At 40.6% G+C, this 18,507-nt stretch overlaps 1 protein-coding gene across 1 annotated transcript; it reads left to right on the top strand.

The window, feature by feature from the left end:
* The first annotated feature begins 895 nt into the window (after positions 1 to 895).
* On the top strand, positions 896 to 17,689 carry LOC137182137 (Krueppel-like factor 15). Its single transcript, XM_067588437.1, has 3 exons — positions 896 to 1,695; positions 3,834 to 5,314; positions 15,779 to 17,689. The coding sequence occupies exons 2-3, from the start codon at positions 4,074 to 4,076 to the stop codon at positions 15,945 to 15,947; spliced, it is 1,410 nt and encodes a 469-aa protein (XP_067444538.1). The 5' UTR covers positions 896 to 1,695; positions 3,834 to 4,073; the 3' UTR covers positions 15,948 to 17,689.
* Positions 17,690 to 18,507: the final 818 nt, after the last annotated feature.

Raw genomic sequence — 18,507 nt, 5'->3', positions numbered from 1 at the left:
TGCTAAGCTGTAAGTAGCAAGATAAATAAATGCCAGATAAACTAATGAGGTTCATTACATGTTTATAATTACATGCATTTCGTTTGTTGTTGATCTTCCTGTTGCATTTGAGCACAACTCATCCGGTGATATAGTGATAAATAAATATGACGCAAAATTCCAGCTGATGACTACTTGTTGTTTACAGTGTTTTTGTTGCTGTCATATGTACAGTATGTTTCTCCTATGTTTTTTATGCTGCACAAGAATTGCCCTCCGGGGACAATAAAGATATGCTATATATATATGCATGTCTTGGTAAGAACATGCAAAGTAATTTTTCATGATGTACAGATTGTGTAATTGGTGACAGTTTTCAACCAGAGACTTTGAATCAATCGGTATCACTTTAATTCCCACAATTTAGCGTTTATGAGCAATATATAACCATTAATAAATGATTTATAACACACTTAAATGTAATTGATATAAGTAAGTAATTTCTCAAAGAACTAGAGGTTGTGATATAGCACAACAAGCTAGTGATGCTCTGTAAACGCAACTGTGTTCCTCCATCTGCCTTACACAGAACTACTCTCCGGAGACTGAAGATGTAATCGCTGTTATTAGTGTTTGGAGCCGTTTCTAAGCAGACTGCAGTAACCACTGTGTTTGGGGTGAAGGAACATGTCACCCAGTGCAGCAGTGTGGCTCATTGACATATTTTTTTTTTTTTATAGTTTTTGGATGGAGATCTACGGCACAGAGCAATAAGATATATCAGACTTTGGATACACACACAATACTTGTTAGTAGATCAGTTCATTGTTAGTTTAGCTCTGCACATGAGATTTGAGTTGAACTGACAATAATAAAAATAGAGAAAATTGCCAGCCTTACCCTTTAATGTCAAATAAACTATACGAGAAAAGAAAATGTTCAGTAGTCATTTAAACTGCATTCAGAGACATGAAAGCCACAGTGTTTTACATTATTTAAATAGAGGAAGTGAATAAGTCCCATCTTGGTGTTTCCTCTCCCTGCAGAAGATACTCCATTGCAATCATTTTCACCTGTCAAATGAATACAACTCAAACCTGACTTGGTATCGCCCGAAATACAAATCAGCTCTGCTTAAATCGGTCAAATCAATCTAATAATTCAGTAGAAACATACACGATTCTGATCTTATGTAATGTTTTAGACTGTATAGGCCTGATTAATGTTTAAAACAGTTGTTAAACTGTATTTCTGCTGATGAAAAGATGACAGCTTCACTGACCCGCGTCTTATTCACCCCTCTGATTATTATTGACTATGTTGCCAGTTTACAACTCTGCTTCCTTCCTTCACTGAGGTGTCCCACATGTTGTTCCACGCAGCAGAACCCCTGACTGACAGACCGGACGACCCGCCTCCAGCCCACCACAACCGACCAATGAGGCTGCAGAGCGGGGACGAGCCTTCAGCGGCAGCCTTTTATTCCTCACTACAGTAACCCACACACTGGCAGTCATGTGACGGTCATATAGTACAACTCAGTCAGCGCTCAGTCCAGTCTGAACCAACGCTGCTGCTGCTGCTGCTGCTGCTGCACGGCGAGTCTCAAGGGCAAATCCTGACAGACAGACAGCCACGTCCGATGCAACGGATAAAAAAAATACTCCCCGCGCTTTTTGCATTGGGATTATAGGCTATTTGCTTTGAGTGAACAAGGTAAGACTGGAGGATTTTTTATTTTCTGTGTTGGTGTGTTCACGGGTGCAGCGTGCGCGTGTATCCGGTTGGTGCCATATGCTGCAGCAGGCTGGACGAAAACATGTTTACGTTGAGAGCGGAGACGCGCGTCTACTCATGCGTTATGCACCGCCAGGAAAACAGTCCTGGGTGTTATTATGAGGGTTTGGATTTTGGTGTGCCGCAGTTTAACTACAGAATATAAATGAATGAATTTTGGACTCCGTGTTCGCAGCTGCGCATGTGACAGGATTTACAAGTTTTCTGATCCACGCTGCCTGCACAAATCTGATGATGTGCGATTATTATTATTATTATAATAATAATTATTATTATTATTGTTATTATTATTATTATTATGCAAATAAAGTATGAAATCGTGTTGAGCTGTGATTAGACATGTAAGGCGCTGGCTGTATGTGAATGCACAACTTAGTCATTAAGAGATAACACTGTAGTGTTCCTGTTCATGAACATGTGAAATGAATCAAAATGTGCCCCGCAGAATAAAGCATTAAATGCTGCATTGTAGCCTGCACCGCTGTATTGTGTGATCGTAAATCTGATGACTGATATGTAAAACGTTCATCTTCCCAACTTCAGAGGCAGCGATGTGACTGATTTACTGCTCTTAATTGTCCCGTAAACAAGCAGGGCAGGTGATTTACGCAGCGGTGGAGCGCACGCTGCTCCCGCCTGCCCCATGCGGTGTTTTCTGATAATATTGTTGACAGTTTTTTTGCTCTGGCCGGGTTTACTCTCGGTCACTCTGACCATGCAGGGGGCCCTGGAAAGGGTGGAAGGATGGAGGCGGGAGGGGGGATGAGGAGGGAGTGAGTACAGGACCGACGCGCCCTGTTCCAGGAAAATAACGTATTTATAGTATTGTCCTATAGTAGGACAATATAAAAATATTATAAAGTGGAACTATATACTCCCAAGGTTGTTTAACCTCATGGAAGGCAACTATAGACATTAGTCATTAACTTAAAGCCTGATACTAAAATAGACTACCATAAAAAGTGATGAGGTTATTAAATAGTTTTATATTCCTATAGAATCAATGGAGATGAAAAAAAACATGCAGTAAAATAATAAAAAAGAAGCCATAAAGAAATGATAAAAATCACAGAAATAGCATAGGAGATAAAAACTAAGTAAATTAAACCAAAAAAAATATGCAAGAGTATGAAATTAAAAAATCCAAATTAATTGATTTGATATTTTATTTCTGAAGGTTGTTTTTCAGTAAGATGCCATTGCTGCACCGCAAACATAAAACAGTCTATACAGAGTCCCTATAAATACTGCGTTTTAGTGATACTATATAAGTACAGTAATGACTTCTAATATTGCACTGATTCTTTTTTAGGGAATTATTTTTGTACAGAATTTAGTGCATATATTATTTACATGTGTTTTACAAAAAATGTACAAATGTAAACAAGGTTTTGAAGTGAAAAAACTATACACTTGCATTTGGATATTTTCTACCCATAATGATTGTGTGATTCTGCACAGCTAAATAGTATACAATATAAAGTAAGGCAGTTACAAGGGGTTGCAGGATAAATCTGAAGGGGTCACAAGATGATTAGCAAGACAGAAAATAAGACACACTAAATTAAGCCACTTACTAGATTTATTTCTGAGCTTTCAGATGCATCTCATTATGCATGGCACTCCAATTCTTAAGGTCAAGAATGAACTTTCAAGCTCAAATTATGCTTTTTTTCAAATCTTTGCTTTTTTGACATATACAAGAGTCTTTATGAGAAGGGAACATCACTGGTTGAAGTGTTCATATCTCATACAGACATCTGTATGATGTGATAAGGGGTCTGAGTAGGAAATGCTTAGGTGTAAAGGGTCAAGCAAAGAGGTTACAAAGCAGGCCTTCTACAGCATTTTAGAATTAGCATACACAGAATGACTAGCATCTCATATAGGTTGACAGATAGATTAAAGGATATGATACATTATACATTTCTCAACAAGTATGTAATCACCTAACACTTCCTTTCAAAGTCAGGCTATGTCCTTTTGAATTGAAACAGTAGGTCCATGAGGGATTAAGATTAATGGACTTCTCACTCTCTCTGTTTATTTCCATTTAGACATACTGTATCCTGGCTGGAGACCTTGGACTGTAAGATTGTTTTCCTGACACTTACTTTTTCTACCCCGGGAGAGAACACCAGGTGTTTCACTATCTCACCCCAGTGAGAGGCACTGGCCTTGGTGACCTGGGTTTATTTGGCCTAACTTTCCCAGCAAGAAGGAATCATTTTCTTACAAATCTTCCTAAACACAAACTCTAAGTCCAACAAGAGACAGCAGTTTGGCACTAGCCAGGGATGGTGGATAACTCCCCAGTGAGTGAGGAGACTTTTCTTCCTTACAGTGGCTCTCCACCGGCCTACCGGCTGTCTGACATGGTAACAGACCTGAACTCCTACCAGGTGATGCCGTCACCGTTTTCGGAGGACGATCTTAGTGAGTCGTCCAGCCCTCGTTCCTGCTCCAGCCCGGACTCCCAGGTGCTCAGCTCCAGCTACGGCAGCAACTCTAGTGCTGAGAGCCAGGACAGCATCCTGGACCACCTGCTGTCCCAGGCCTCTTTAGGCAGTGCTGCGGTAGGATCTGTAGCACCTATACCATTATCTTCTTTCCTCTGGGACTCAAGGAGAGATGAGCCCGCTAAACGTGAACCTATAAAGGAGGAAAATTTTGACTTCCTCGCCTGGTCCAATGCAGAAGCAGAGGAACAACTTGGAGGGTCCTTCCAACCCACACTGGAAGAGATTGAAGAATTCCTGGAGGAGAATATGGAGGTGGTGACGATGAAGCAGGAAATCCGAGAGAGTTGCCCAGGGTTGGGAGTGGGACTGGAGGAGACTCTTGGTCTAGAAGTTGGCCTGGAGTGGTGCAGGGATACATCCCCTGAGCCTAAGCTGGAGCCAGAGGCCAAGTACTCAGATCAAACTGTCCCCACCGCCTGCACTGCTGGCCTGGCCTCTGCTGCCTCCCACGAGACCAAAACCACATCAGTTAACCCCACACATGAATCCAGCACAGTAGACAAGAAGGCATCAGCCAACAAACCTTCATCAGCAGACAGTGACACTAATGGTGGTGGGATGCCGGTCATCCTACAGATTCAGCCTCTTCAGATCAAGCAGGAGCCCACTGCGGTGCCTCTTACCCCAGTAGCCCAGCCCCCCCAACCTGCCCCAGCCTCAGACATCAAAATTGCGCAGTTACTGGTCAACATCCAAGGTCAGACGTTTGCCCTGGTGCCCCACATCCTGCCCTCCCCCACCCTGAACATGTCTTCGAAGTTTGTACGTATTGCTCCTGTCCCCATTGCAGCCAAGCCTCTTGGGCTCGGGGACAGCTCAGTCAGTCAGGGATCAGGGATTCTTGTCGGAGATCAGAAGTTCCAGAAGAACCCAGTGGCGGATCTTATCAAAATGCACAAATGCACTTTTCCTGGCTGCACCAAGATGTACACCAAGAGCAGCCACCTGAAGGCCCATTTGAGGAGGCACACAGGGGAAAAGCCTTTCGCCTGCAACTGGCAGGGCTGTGGATGGAGGTAGGTACTGGATTGGAGTGTGAACTGAATGAATGAATGTGTTTTCTAGCACATTTACAGTCCATTGGCTGACAACATCAAACATTCACCGTACAGAGTGAATGATCTCTGCTCATGCAAAATCACTGTAATTGCACAGTTCAGCTTTTTATGTTTATGCGTTTGTTATCTTACCAGATTAGACTCAGAGATTGAGTCATATTTATGACTGGTTATATAAAGCCTGTTTATTCACAGGACTGAGCAATAACAGCAGACTCTAGTGTGCATCTGCATGATTTAAAAGGGCTTAACCCCCATTTGTTAGTGTGGCCTATTTGGAAGCAGCAGTAATTGTATGTCAAAGGGAAATGTCCATGTGCTGTGCATGGTGTCATGTTGCTCAATGGAACCAAGTCTGGTGCAGATTTTAACTGACATTTGAACTGACCTGTCACTTTGGGGGGTCATCTATTAGCACTGGCTAGTGGGACTTAGAGGGTCTGGAGAGCCAAACCCCCCACACCCTCCCACAGCTCCAAGCAAGTAAAAATGGGATAACAGCTACAGCATGAATTTCATTACTGGTAGTATGTTTAATTATTCTGGAAGCGAAGCATTACTGGGTTACTGTTGTTGGAATACCAGAAATATGCTTCAGCAACGAGACAGGAAGCCCACAGTTATTCAAGGATTCATAATAGAAAAGCAAGGCAAAAACCATCATCCTGTTTACTTTACTCATACTGCCTCCAATGTGTTAATTGGAATGATGTGAGGTGGTGGCAATATAAATGGGTTCGCTTGCACAATCACACTTCTTGTCAGGTAGTGAAATATCTGGGATATGCAAGAATAGCTGGGGTGTCTCTTTTTGCAGATGTAAACTAAATTTGGGACTGAGCATGTGGGCTGGAGTCACATGGGCACAACATGGGCAACTCCTGTTGAGTCTCGACAGCTGTGCAGTTGCTGGGGCAGTATGTGTGTATGTGTGTGTGTGTGTGTTTGTGTGTGTGTGTGTGTGTGTGTGTGTGTGTATTTGAGTATGCTAGGTATAAAGAAGCAAGATCTAATTCGGAACCTGCTGTGTGTAACAGAGAAAGACACAGAGCGAGAATTTGGATGTCTTCCTCAGCGAGGCAATTTCTTTGCTCATTAAAGTGAAGCATCTTTTTACATTAATCAGTCTGACAGTGTGTGTTTATTTGTGTGTGATGGAGTGTGACCTGAGCACAGAGTTGCCCAGATTTTAGCTGGCTGTTCTCCTGAGGACATCAGGTCAGCCAGTGAGACTGATACAAATTGTTCAGAGCATGCAACCACTGACTTCCTCAGCCATGTTCCAGCAGTTTCCAGCCTATGAGTTCTCAGATAAAGGCAATGAAAGGACTGGGAAAGGATTTTGTGTGTTGTAGTCATCTTAGTCAAATACAATTATTTTTTTTAAAGAAGTGAATGTACAGCCCTACATTTTTATTAGCATTACTGTTAACCACCACTTACTACTAACATCAAGTTAGAACACATAAGAACTAACAGGTAATTTGTTGGAGTTAATTGAAATGCAGTCCACATGACTTAATCCTAAATTCTGCTGCCTCACTTGAGTGACAAGCTAGCAGGTGACTTTAGATAAGTTGTCGTGTAAATGTTACTTTATGGAATAGAATCCACAATGCTTCTCAGTTGGTTTGTGCCATGATTATCTGTTCAGTGCAGTTCGCTAGTTTCACTAGCAGTGGGTCTGATGAATAGTGCAAGACAAAGTTTTTTTTGAGATTTTACACTGAATTTTTAATTCAAACATTTCAGATTTAATTTTCAGATTGAATATTTATTTTTTTCCACTGGTAGTTCGAATTTCAAATTCAAACTGACAGTCTTACTGCAGACTGACTGGTGGATGTCAGCTAGTAACAGAGAAGGAGAGGAAGTTAGCTAGCTTCACAACATGGCCAAACGCAAGCACAACATGGAATATATTAAACTTGTCTGAGTAAGCCTGCATTAGTTCTAATAGCTATTGTCTATATGTAGTTGGCTGATAGTTGGGACACTTCCAAGGTTTGGGTAGGCATGAAACTCTCCTGGCTGATTCATCACTGCAAAGGATGACCAACTGTATTAGAAACAATGAGTATGTACATAAAAATTGTGAAGACAGAAGTCAACTACTACTCCCAAGCACAGTTTCAGTAAAAGCTTGTCTACACAGGCCTGATAGCTCACTTTGCACTTGTGCTATACGCACATAGGCACAAGCCTAAAGTGTATTTGTGTGCTTCAAGTCTACATTCATACATGTAACTACAGTGATAGTTAAGGAGGTGACCTACATGCTGTACTGTGCCTGAACACAGCCTGTATAGATGAAGACAGAGTACTGAAACTGATGCTGCTTCTCTGCTGCTGTTGACAAGCTGAACCACAATGCTGTGTTATGTAATCAATTTCAATGACAAAGTTCTAAATTTGCTAAAAATTTGATTTGCGCTTCTGACTGGCTTCTTCTCGACAGTAGTCACCAACCAACTAATGCAAGAAACACGATTACTCAGTGACCAAATTGACATACAGTTTTTCAAATTTTTGGCCATACCACCAGTTTAAAATGGATAGAAAGGTATAATTAAACGAACCAGGACATTTTATGTTTTTGTTTTAAGGAACATTATTTAAAGAAAACTGTCAAATGGGACTTTTTGTGGACTCAGTGGTCACTCCCACTTTGCAAGGTTATGCTTTTTATTTTATTGCACTTTATTTTTATTTTTCTTCTTACTTGATGAAATGAAATTGAATGACAGTTCAGCTATCCAGTGTTTGACCCTTGACTTAGTGTGAACATTAATATTAGACCATTAGGGCCATTGCTCCGAACACTCCACACACACTCACTATATCTACTTGTTACTCTACTGTGTACCAGTGGCAAGTACTGACACGGTGGGTGTGTTTTTCATGTTCCTTGCATCTGTGCATATGGTATGCTTACCTTTACTTATGCATTAATACGTTAGTCTAAAACTATCCCAACCAGAGGGCCGTTATGTTATGTAATTTGCCCTCTACCTGCCACAGCTTGCAGAGATCAGTCTTGGAGGAGCCGGGTCTTTAAACATTCAATCATTTATAAACTGTGCTTTAGCATGCACATACTGAGAGATCAACAATAACCCTGAAAAGCTTTGTGTTGGTCTGTTTGACTTTAGTACCAAACTGGCAACCTGCCACCAGTCATGTACTGTATTTGTAATGCTGCACAAGTGTGTGCTAATACATGAGGAGAGCAGCAGAAATGTGTGCTGTAGTAATCCAGGCTGTGTTCCGACTAACAAAGAGCTCTTGTCTGTACACAAAAGGCAGGATCTAGTTTGGATGGAAGTTGTGTGTTTGTGTGGTCTGTCATAGGCTACTTTTGAGGACAAATTTCAGACTTAGGAGTAGTTAATTGGGGACGGCTTGGGGAAAGCCATGTCCCCAATTGGGAAAAAGCAGATTTTTGGGGCAGTGGTTAAGATTAGGGTTAGGTTAAGGTTAAAGTTAAGGTTAGGGTTAGGGCTAGGGTTAGGGTTATGCAAGTAATGGTGATGGTTAGGGTTAGGGTAAGTCTCCAGGAAAAGAATGCAAGTCTATGCAATGTCCCCAAAAGTGACCATGGTCTGAAACGTGTGTGTATGTGTGTGTGTGTGTGTGTGTGTGTGTGTGTGTTTAACCCACTGTATGTGATGGGGTTAATGAGGGGGCTGACCAAAGGGGAAAAAAAGTTGGGAAAAGTGTGAGAGAAGCAGCAGAATAGAGTAAGGAGCAGAGACTAACTCAGTTTTTTGTTGTTTTTTTTTAAAGACAAAAGAAGAAAAAATGTTGGTGGTGGGATAGGGGTGTCGAGAGAGGCAGATAGAGTGGGAGAAAAAGGCCTGTTTCAGTTTTGCACACAATCACTTAAAGGGAGCAGCAGTGAGGAAGTGGAGCGAACAAAGACAAAGTGTTGAATAGTTACCATGACTGTGGGCTAGGAACGTCCAGGCTGCCACGCTGCATGAAAGAGAAGAGAGGGATCAGTCAAGGTTCCTCACATAGACTAGGAGGAACAGGGAGGGAACGGCTGGATATAAAGATGCACAGAGTGTGGTACTGTATATTTAAATATATAATAATGTCAATCAAGATGCAACAAAATTTACAGTGCAAAGAGAGTCTCTTCCAGGTAGATTAATCTCCCAAAATCTTTTCAGGTTCTTAGTGGATTGTTTTGGCCAACTTAGCCTTTGATATTGTAAGAGCATAGTGGCTCTGATGCTCCATGCTAACACTAAGTACTTTGTTGAGTGCTAACAGGACACTAGCATCTCCCATCTAACTGCTGGTAACCAGTGGAATTTGTACTTATATGGCATAAAGATCCAAAAACTGAATTATTGTAACTCAACACAGTCATGGCTGTATTTAACCTGCTGGGGCCCCTGGGGGAAAAATTTGCTTTTGCTCCCACTAAACCCCATCCCCCCACAAACTTATTCTGGAATGTGCACTGTGTGTGCAGCACAATATAAACTAAAATAATGAAGGTGTTAAAACTACATTTTGACACAGGGACCCTTTACTAATGATTAAAAACCAAGTAAACCTGCAACTCTGGGGCCATTTTTTCTTGTTCATTCAGCAGCATTCATTCTTGTTCTGTGAGGTGATTTTTAGTTTTAAAGCTCTATATGTTAGCACAGTAGAGGCATCCTGGTGAGATGGTAAGAATCTGCAGTTGCAATCTGATACCTACAGTGGCCTTGAAAGCTCAACACACTGCAACTTAGGAAAACAGATGGAATTAGATAAAACACGAGCAAATGAAGAAAAACGTCTTCATCAACTTGACAACACATGCACAGTATTTAGGAAAAAAATGCTTCAACGAGTGAAAACACAACCAAAGAATATTTCTGTATTTGTTTCCAGAAACATGATGCTGTAAACATTTCTGTATTTGGTATGCACTGAGCTTTCAGGGCCACTGTAGTTACTCTTGTAGCAGTTGTGATGATGTTGGGTTAGACAGCAATGTTTTGCAGGTGCTGGCAAATCATAGTGGCTCATGAAAGAGAATTGGGATGTTAAGACCACTGATTTCATCTTTGCTGATTATTTTAAATGACCAGTTAAAAGTTACCATTATGGTCAGGATTGCCTCTACCAAGGTTAGTCATGTAAATGTATCACTTCCTACGCTGCACCAAAATTTTGCGCCAACATACTATACTACATTTCGGAAGGGAAGCTAAATATTTCTTTACATCTTGCTGTTGCCTTTGGAGCACAGAGTTTTAAACAGTCTCCCATCATCCACTAATCCTAAGGGAGCAAGGAAAGTAGTCCCTGATATTCAAAACAATCATATCTTGTGTCAGTTTGACTAATAATCTACAACAACATGGCAGACTTTAGCTCTAGATGTTAGCTTCTTGTTGTGTTGATCAATGAGACAATTTTCTTTCTTTATTCTTTTCAATTTCAATCACACAAGCACATGCTGAAACGTTGAGATGCCAAGTTCCCTTGGATGCTTCAAAGGGAGCATGATATCGTCAGGCCCAGGCAGTGTTACTCAACTCTTTCAGGCTGTTGGAGGAATGAAGTTGGGAACTCCAACTGTGCCCACACACGAGGGGAATGCTTAACTGGAAAAAAGAAACTTAAATACACTCCAAACTTACACTCATGCTGGATGCAGTGCAACCTTTTCTTTCAAGGTCAGAAGAAGGTCTGCACAGGGTTGACTGTTTTTCATTCCTGCACCAACATTCATTCCTGTCAACCAAAGCCAACACTGGTTTTTAATGAAAATCAGTGTGCAATGTAGCATTTATAGATGTTTTTTGATCTGAAGAAATGCGAACCGGTTATTCAACTGTTTCATAAAAAACAGTTTTAGCTAACATGATATGAAAACAAATCCCTTTAACAGAGAGAAAACAGCTTCAAATTGATGCAGTAGATAATGCAGTGGAAAAGTAGACAAAACATTATACATCCTGTAACTGTGCCTCTGATAGTTTATGTCATTTCACATAGCGACAGATCCAAACCAGACTTCAGAATGGCGGCGATAGTGTTACTGTTTAAAGAATGAAACCACCTATGTATCCATGCTTCATATATAACAGTTAACAGTTTGTTGATCAGATATGACTGCACACAGTTTACTGGAAAACATTGCATTATGTACAACATTTAGTTAAGATATTGGCCTCTTTCATTTTCAAGTATGAAATTTCACTCCACATCCATGCTGCAATTATGATGCTGACTGTTCCACATTAGAGTAAATATACCCTGCGCCTACGACCACAGGTGTTGATTCTCGGGTGCTTTAGAGCTCTGGCACCCACAGGGCTGTCATACTGTGAGGTGACCATATCGGGAGAATATAGCATTTTTAGGAGTTTTTAAGAGTTTAAACTGAGCTAAACCTGTGTTCATCCCTACATTACACTTTCTTGGTGTCCTGACAGACTTCTTTAGGTTTTGACCACTCAGTACTTTCTGATAGTGCATTGATATAAAAGTGCGGAATTCTGCATCACCCTGTGAACTGCACAGGTGCCGGAGGAAGGCTATTGTTGCAAGATTTTTTCTTCTGTTGGGTTGTACTCCATCTTTCTTTATACCAGTGACCAGCAATATTTTTTCTTCTAAATTTAATTATTGCAAGCAGCATGAGCTTTCCTTATGGTTTCTTATGATGCTTTGTACAGCGTCCCATAGCGTTTTGTCTGTATTGCTCTGTTGTGCCAGGAAGGTTTGGACAAGATCCAGACAGTCTCTCCAGCAATAACTAATGCAGTTTTCAAATTCATATTTAAAGGGCTACATTGGCATGAGCATAATCAGATAGAGTATTGCCAAAGCATTATATGAATACTGACATTAATTTACAGTGCATTTCAGTGAAGGAAAAATGGAAAAAAAAAGAATATGCACATAGTCCTTCATATACAGGACAAATCAAAAGTTGGGAAACACTTCAACGAGAAAGTGTCCAAACTTTTGACTGGTATTGCATGTCATAATAAACAATTAAAAAAATTGAACACACACTGTTTCAATCATAACTGTAACAGTGGGTCTTTTTTAAAGTATTAATGAAAATTAGACAAAGTTTGCAAAAAAATTACAAAAAGAACTAATAAATAAATAAACATATGTGTTTATTGCATGTGTGTGTGAGTTACCAATGAATTCAAATAATAAGAATGATGAGGATAGAGCCATTACATGAACACTTTTTTCATATTAAAATGAAAAGAAATGTGAAGCTCAATGTAGAACCAGCAGGTCGGTCTGATTCCCTCATGTTGTGGCTGGCAGAGACAAACTGTCCTACCACAACTTATAGTTTACTTACAATTACAATTTGTAGTTTTTCATCATCTGTTCCTGGACAGAAAAACTGATTTTGTTTTAGCATTTTTTACGAGTGGAGACTTGCTGTCAAAGTGTTAACTGTGATCACTAAAGTACCCAGAAAGTGACTCAACCGATCCAATTACACAAGTCGCTGTGTAAACTTAATCTACTTGTTTCAAAGGATTTTTTACTAGCAGGTATGGGCTAGATTTTGGGTGTTATTGGAATGGTTTTATTGGCAGCGTCTCCCTGTGTAAACTGCTGTCAGATGTTGCAAGTAACTTCATCATGTCTATTACTGCAGCAGCATTACTTTAGCTTCTAGCTGTAAGCTTGATGGAGTGTACAGCGGGTTTTTTCCTGCTGCTTAATCACAGGGTGCGATTGTATCGATTCATCATCCTGTCAGGTCAGCAGAGCAACATCTGGGATGCAGAGCCTGACTGGGGACAGTCAGTTTCAGAGAAGTAGGTTGCTGGAAGAAGCCCCGGAGCTGTCATCCCCGTGGCTCTAGCCAAGTAGCGTTTGCCTCGCATGCTAACCCTCTGCGATGTTTTGCTTTTCCAAATGAGTTACAGGCAAATGAGTTGTAGCATCAATATGTGAGGAAATTTTGCTCATGATAGATAATTACACTGTTGAATCTGTTGGGCTCCATGGAAACATTTCTGGCCTCAGCAGCCATTGTATACATGTTGGGAATAACAGGCAGGTTGCCAGAACTGAGTACAAAATAACAATGAAAAAGCAGTGGAAAAATCAAGGTTTTCGTCCCTGATTGCATCATGTGGTATAGGCACTTGTCAAGTTTGATGCTCGTTAACACACACATAGAAATGTTTACTTTAAAAATGAATGTTGTCATTTGTTTGTTCCGAGGACCCAAGACAAACAGTTTCCTCATGAACAGAACAACAGTTTCTGGTTTTACACAAGTGGAGTATGCTGACCAAACCCCTAAATTAGGACTTTTCATTCACTTTCTCCAGAGGTGGGACAAAGCCTTTTTTTCAAGTCACAAGTAAGTCACAAATCTTGGCTATGAAGTCCTAAGTCCAGTCCCAAATCAAGTCCAACAAGTCCCAAGTCAGTCTAACAAGTCCTGTGTCTCCTCTTCACCTGACAAAGAAATCTCTGATCTTACTTTTTGCCATTGCTGTTCCTCCTCTGTAGTATTTTCTGTCATTCATGCCTGAAACTGATAAGGTGCTGGTGTGTGCTTTCCCTCCTGCTTGTGGTTGGTTGCTGTCAAACTGAGTATTGACCTTATGTAGTATTGACCTTATGCGTTTCAGCAACAAGGAAGTGCTCTGACTCAGTTTGACTCAGTTGACTTTTAACTTCCTGTCTATTCCGGAAACGTGGGTTGTGTATGTGGCCATCTGCTGCTTGTGACTTCTGCTTGCAAAAGCTACTGCCAAAACACAAAGAAAGCTAGTTGAGCTAATTGTAAGATGACATTAGTTAATGTTCTACGTAACTTCGTGCCAAAGATGGTCTTTTTAGTCTGATGTCTGTGGCGGATGTGGTCGTGTCAAGCCATATGACCTCAAATATGTAGACATGTGTTCCCTACTTTGAGAAATGTACAGCAGGCTGTATGAACTGATCTGGAGTCTCATTTATAAAACAGTGCGTAGGATCCATACTAAAAGTTTATGTGTGCACAAAAGCCGAAATTGGCGTGCGCCAAAAAATAATCAGATTTATGAAACCGTGTACGCATGAGTGCACGTATTTTTCCCTAAATCACAGCCTGCCTGGAAATGTAAATGGTCAATGCAAAAGTATTCAAGAATATTGATGTACATGTGTTTCTTTCGCTGGACCAATCAGTGTCTATCTTGAGACGCCTGACCAATCAGTGTCAAAAGTCCGCGTATCGGGCCCCTAGCTCGTCACTTGCGCTCGAGCAGCCACAGAGGAAGGACTGCAACAGCCATGAAGACTTTAACTGTTTTATTTCCCCACTTTCGAACTTCTTAAAGTTATGTGTGTAACCCAAAACAACCATATACAACTTCCTGTGGATCGTACAGTCAGACATCTCTGGTTAAGTTTCTTACCCTGCAGTGGGCAAGTTCCCAGTTAACCAGTTTTAAGTGGTTTTTACTCAATATCTACGACACAATAAACACTGTATTCATTTATATTTACTCCAAAATTCAGCATACAGGTGTTTCTCTAATTTTGACAGTCCATATGTGAGTGCTGGTGGTGAAGATGTGTCGGTGGGGTGAGTGGAGAAGGCAGAGTGTTTGTGGCAGCCACCACAGTGCCTCCAATACAGTCATGTTTCACTGCAGCGATTTTACACACAAAAACTATATGAACACTAAAATCATACCCGCTAATGTCTGCACAGTATTAGAATATATTATTAAAAATCTGCTGCAATTATTTTTAAGTTACGTTTGTTTAAGTTATTTGATGTCACTTTGGATTTCTACAACCGATGATGATATATTCATCAGTTACTTAACGTGGCTGAGGTGAAAAGCAATCAGTGTAGTCACGCTTAATATTGGGGAAAGGCAAACCAGACTTTCCTGAATCCTGCCACCTGCCACATCCTGACATCATCCTGACATTATTCATTTCAGCAGCTGCTGTGCACACCTCAACTGACCCTCTCCTCTGTGCTCCAGATGAGACAGCGCTGATGAAATGTTGAGTGGACTTTGATTTAAGATTTGAGTTGGCTTATATCTTTTCAAATTGAAAGGTGCTCATGGAATAGTTATGGCTCACTGTAAGCGCAAGTACAGATAACACTGCTGGTTTGAATGTTTATGATGATGTGCTTCTATAATTAACTTTTGATATGAAATGACATCAAATGTGTGAGAAGAATCATTATACAATCTGACTTCACTTTACCACCTCACCATCTGTGTTGCCAGTTTCCCCTGTCTCCAAAATGTTGTACATTTGTGCACATTCTCTCGTCGAGTTTGTTTTCATAGATCACAACTGTTGTTTAGGAAGTGGCGCACACCTCTTTAAAGCCCCATTTTGTGAGTATGCAACAGTTATAATTGAGACAGAAATGTAAAACATATCTCTTCTTTCTCCTCCCAGGTTCTCCCGGTCAGATGAGCTGTCGCGACACCGGCGGTCCCACTCAGGGGTCAAGCCCTACCAGTGTCCCGTATGTGAGAAGAAGTTTGCCCGCAGTGACCACCTTTCAAAACACATCAAAGTCCACCGTTTTCCTAGAAGCAGCCGGACAGTTCGCTCAGCAAACTGACGCCCCACTCAGATCACTGGGAATGCTGGGATCACTCTCATACAGACATAGGCCAAGGGAGCAAGGTGTGAGTTTGTGCATACAAGTGTGTATGCAAATATTTGTGCCATCATCAAGTCAATATGAATATGTGAGTGGAAGCACGCCTTGCTTTTTGTTTCAGCAGTCTGTGATTGTTCTAATTTATTGTACAGAAGTAAACCAACACAGTTACCATCTTGTCTGTAATCAGCTAAAGGTTGTTGTTGCTGTTGGTGCTTTTGTATGTTGTACTCCTTATGTTTGTTCTGCCCTTATCTCCGCAGAAGATAAGATAAACTTATTTTCATTCAGTCTGTGATTGCTTTGGTAATAGCCTTGTGTGTCCATTCTACCTAGAGAACAACAACTGCCTTTTAGCTTCCTGAAAACTGCCAATGTCTTGGACATTCCTCATTTTATGCAAAGTTAAGGAAGTCAGGTTGAAGTTCATTTGGATCTCCACTTGCTACTACTGGAGTAGTAGTTACTCTTCCTGGGGTCAACAGAGGTTTCTCCCATGTGGTTCCTCTGATAGCTTTGTCCTAGTTTTTGCAGCATTGCACCACAGGTCATTGACAGAATGGATGAACAACACCTTTGTCAGCTTGGTGTTGATGCACAGGGAGAGAATATTATACTATGTGGACATGAACTACTGATGGCATAATCTCGATAAGCTACCGGGACTCCTCTTACATTTTACAGCAACTTTGTAAACTTGGTGAGACGCAAGGAGGAGGAGAAAGACAGAGCAACTCAAGAAATGCAAAAGTGAACCAGTGATTGTTAAATCAGCCTTCTGTTCAGTGTTAAATGTTCTCTTTGTTGTTGTTTTATTAAGCTAAGTCATGTGTACCTACTTGCTCATCTTCTATTTGTATCACTTTTCTGGCCTTACTGTACCACAAAATCCTTACCAGAGAGCCAAATGGTTTTGGAAATCATGCTTTTCAGTGATCCATATTTTAATGGGATGTTAAGTGACTGTTTCAAGTCAAATAATCAAAATATGGCCCATGTCCATCAGTGCACAGCCACAAAATAGAATGTCTCAGTCTGCTATTACTATTTGAGCTGTTATATTGCTGAGAACTTGACACAAAAGCTGCCTCAACTCTGCTTTATCTGTTATTGGAAACACCCTGAGAAGCCTTTGGTCTCAACTGCCGATTATGATACGTTGTGGTGACATCAATGGACACACTACACACTATGGTGCTGAACTACCAGGAGGATGAGCTTCTGGGTAATGTAGTCACAACATCCCTTTTGAGGCCATGCCACAGGTGTTGTCACTTTCTAAAGCCCTAATTGCTCAGTCATTGATTGCTCTGTTTATCACCCCGCTGTGAATATGTAGGGGTAGCAATGCCGTCCATGCGTCATTCATGTATGTAGAATGACAAGCAGGGGTACACAACATTGTACATCATTCCTTTTATTCAATTTTTGAATTTTTAATGCTTGTGTGAACACAGGTGTTTTATCGCATCCTATGAATGTATGTAAATATGCAGGAGTGTACATCGCTGCAACCAGGAAACACACAGAGACTATTCTGATACCATATCTTAAAAAAACAAATCAGTGGTTGTGAAGATTTCTAGTGCAAACCCTAAATGTGTACATAACTTAACGTTTCAGTACATATGAATATATTATATATATTTTTTCTTTGTTCTATCCAAGATGCATTTACAAATAAAATTTAAAAGAACCAATCATGTCTGTGTTGTCTTGAGTTCCACTATTCTGTATTTAATACTTTCAGACCAAGAGGATATTGAATGCTACTGCTACTCTCACTTGACATACTCTCCTCACTGCAACCAATGATTAACACACCCTTTGCATTATCCAGTTCAGGAATGTGATTGTCATGTGCATTAAAATGCCACCAGTGTGTTTCCATACAATGAAAAACTTTCTCCCTGAACAGCATAATCATTCACACATATTCTTACAAACATAATCAGCAATATACATAATAAATATCAAAAATCAATAAATAAACAAGAAATAACAAACAAGGTCATGCCAGTAATGAATAAGTAGTCATGACCAAATAGAACAGACTGCACGGAGGGTTAGTGGCTACTTGCCCCTGTGGCTTACTGCCTGTAGACAAGTCTTATTGCCTGATGATAAAAGCTGTCTTTAAAACAAGTGTTGTGTGCCTTGATGCTGCGGTAGTGTTAAGTAGATGGTAGCAACGAAAATAAATGTTAGCCTGTTTATTTCTGCTAGTGATTGGACACTGCAGCTGATCAGACTGCTCCAGCATTCAACACAACACCATAGTTTGATGCAGATTAAACTCAGGTAGTGTAGGGTTTTAGATTTAGTTTTAGACTGTAGGTCAGCTTCATTCATCATTTGTCCATTTAATCTGTACCATGGATAATAGTATTGTCAGAGGGAGCAGCAGAGTCTGTTGTCTTTCTACAATAAACACATTTGAATTATCTGTTGACATAATTTGCATTCAGTCATGTGATGCTGAAAATCCCTGTGCATCAGTTAGATAGTATATATTTTG

This window comes from Thunnus thynnus, chromosome 4 (genome assembly GCF_963924715.1).
Source record: "Thunnus thynnus chromosome 4, fThuThy2.1, whole genome shotgun sequence".
In the NCBI taxonomy this organism is placed as follows: domain Eukaryota; kingdom Metazoa; phylum Chordata; class Actinopteri; order Scombriformes; family Scombridae; genus Thunnus; species Thunnus thynnus.
The sequence above is the reverse complement of the archived record's forward strand: the minus strand, read 5'-3'. Positions and strand labels throughout refer to the sequence as shown.

What these genes read in the sequence shown, in the direction of transcription:
- LOC137182137 (XM_067588437.1), top strand. Translation starts at nt 4,074, where the DNA reads ATGGTGGATAACTCCCCAGTGAGTGAGGAGACTTTTCTTCCTTACAGT. An exon ending in TGGCAGGGCTGTGGATGGAG is followed by an intron (nt 5,315 to 15,778) that starts GTAGGTACTGGA and finishes TTCTCCTCCCAG; the next exon opens with GTTCTCCCGGTCAGATGAGC.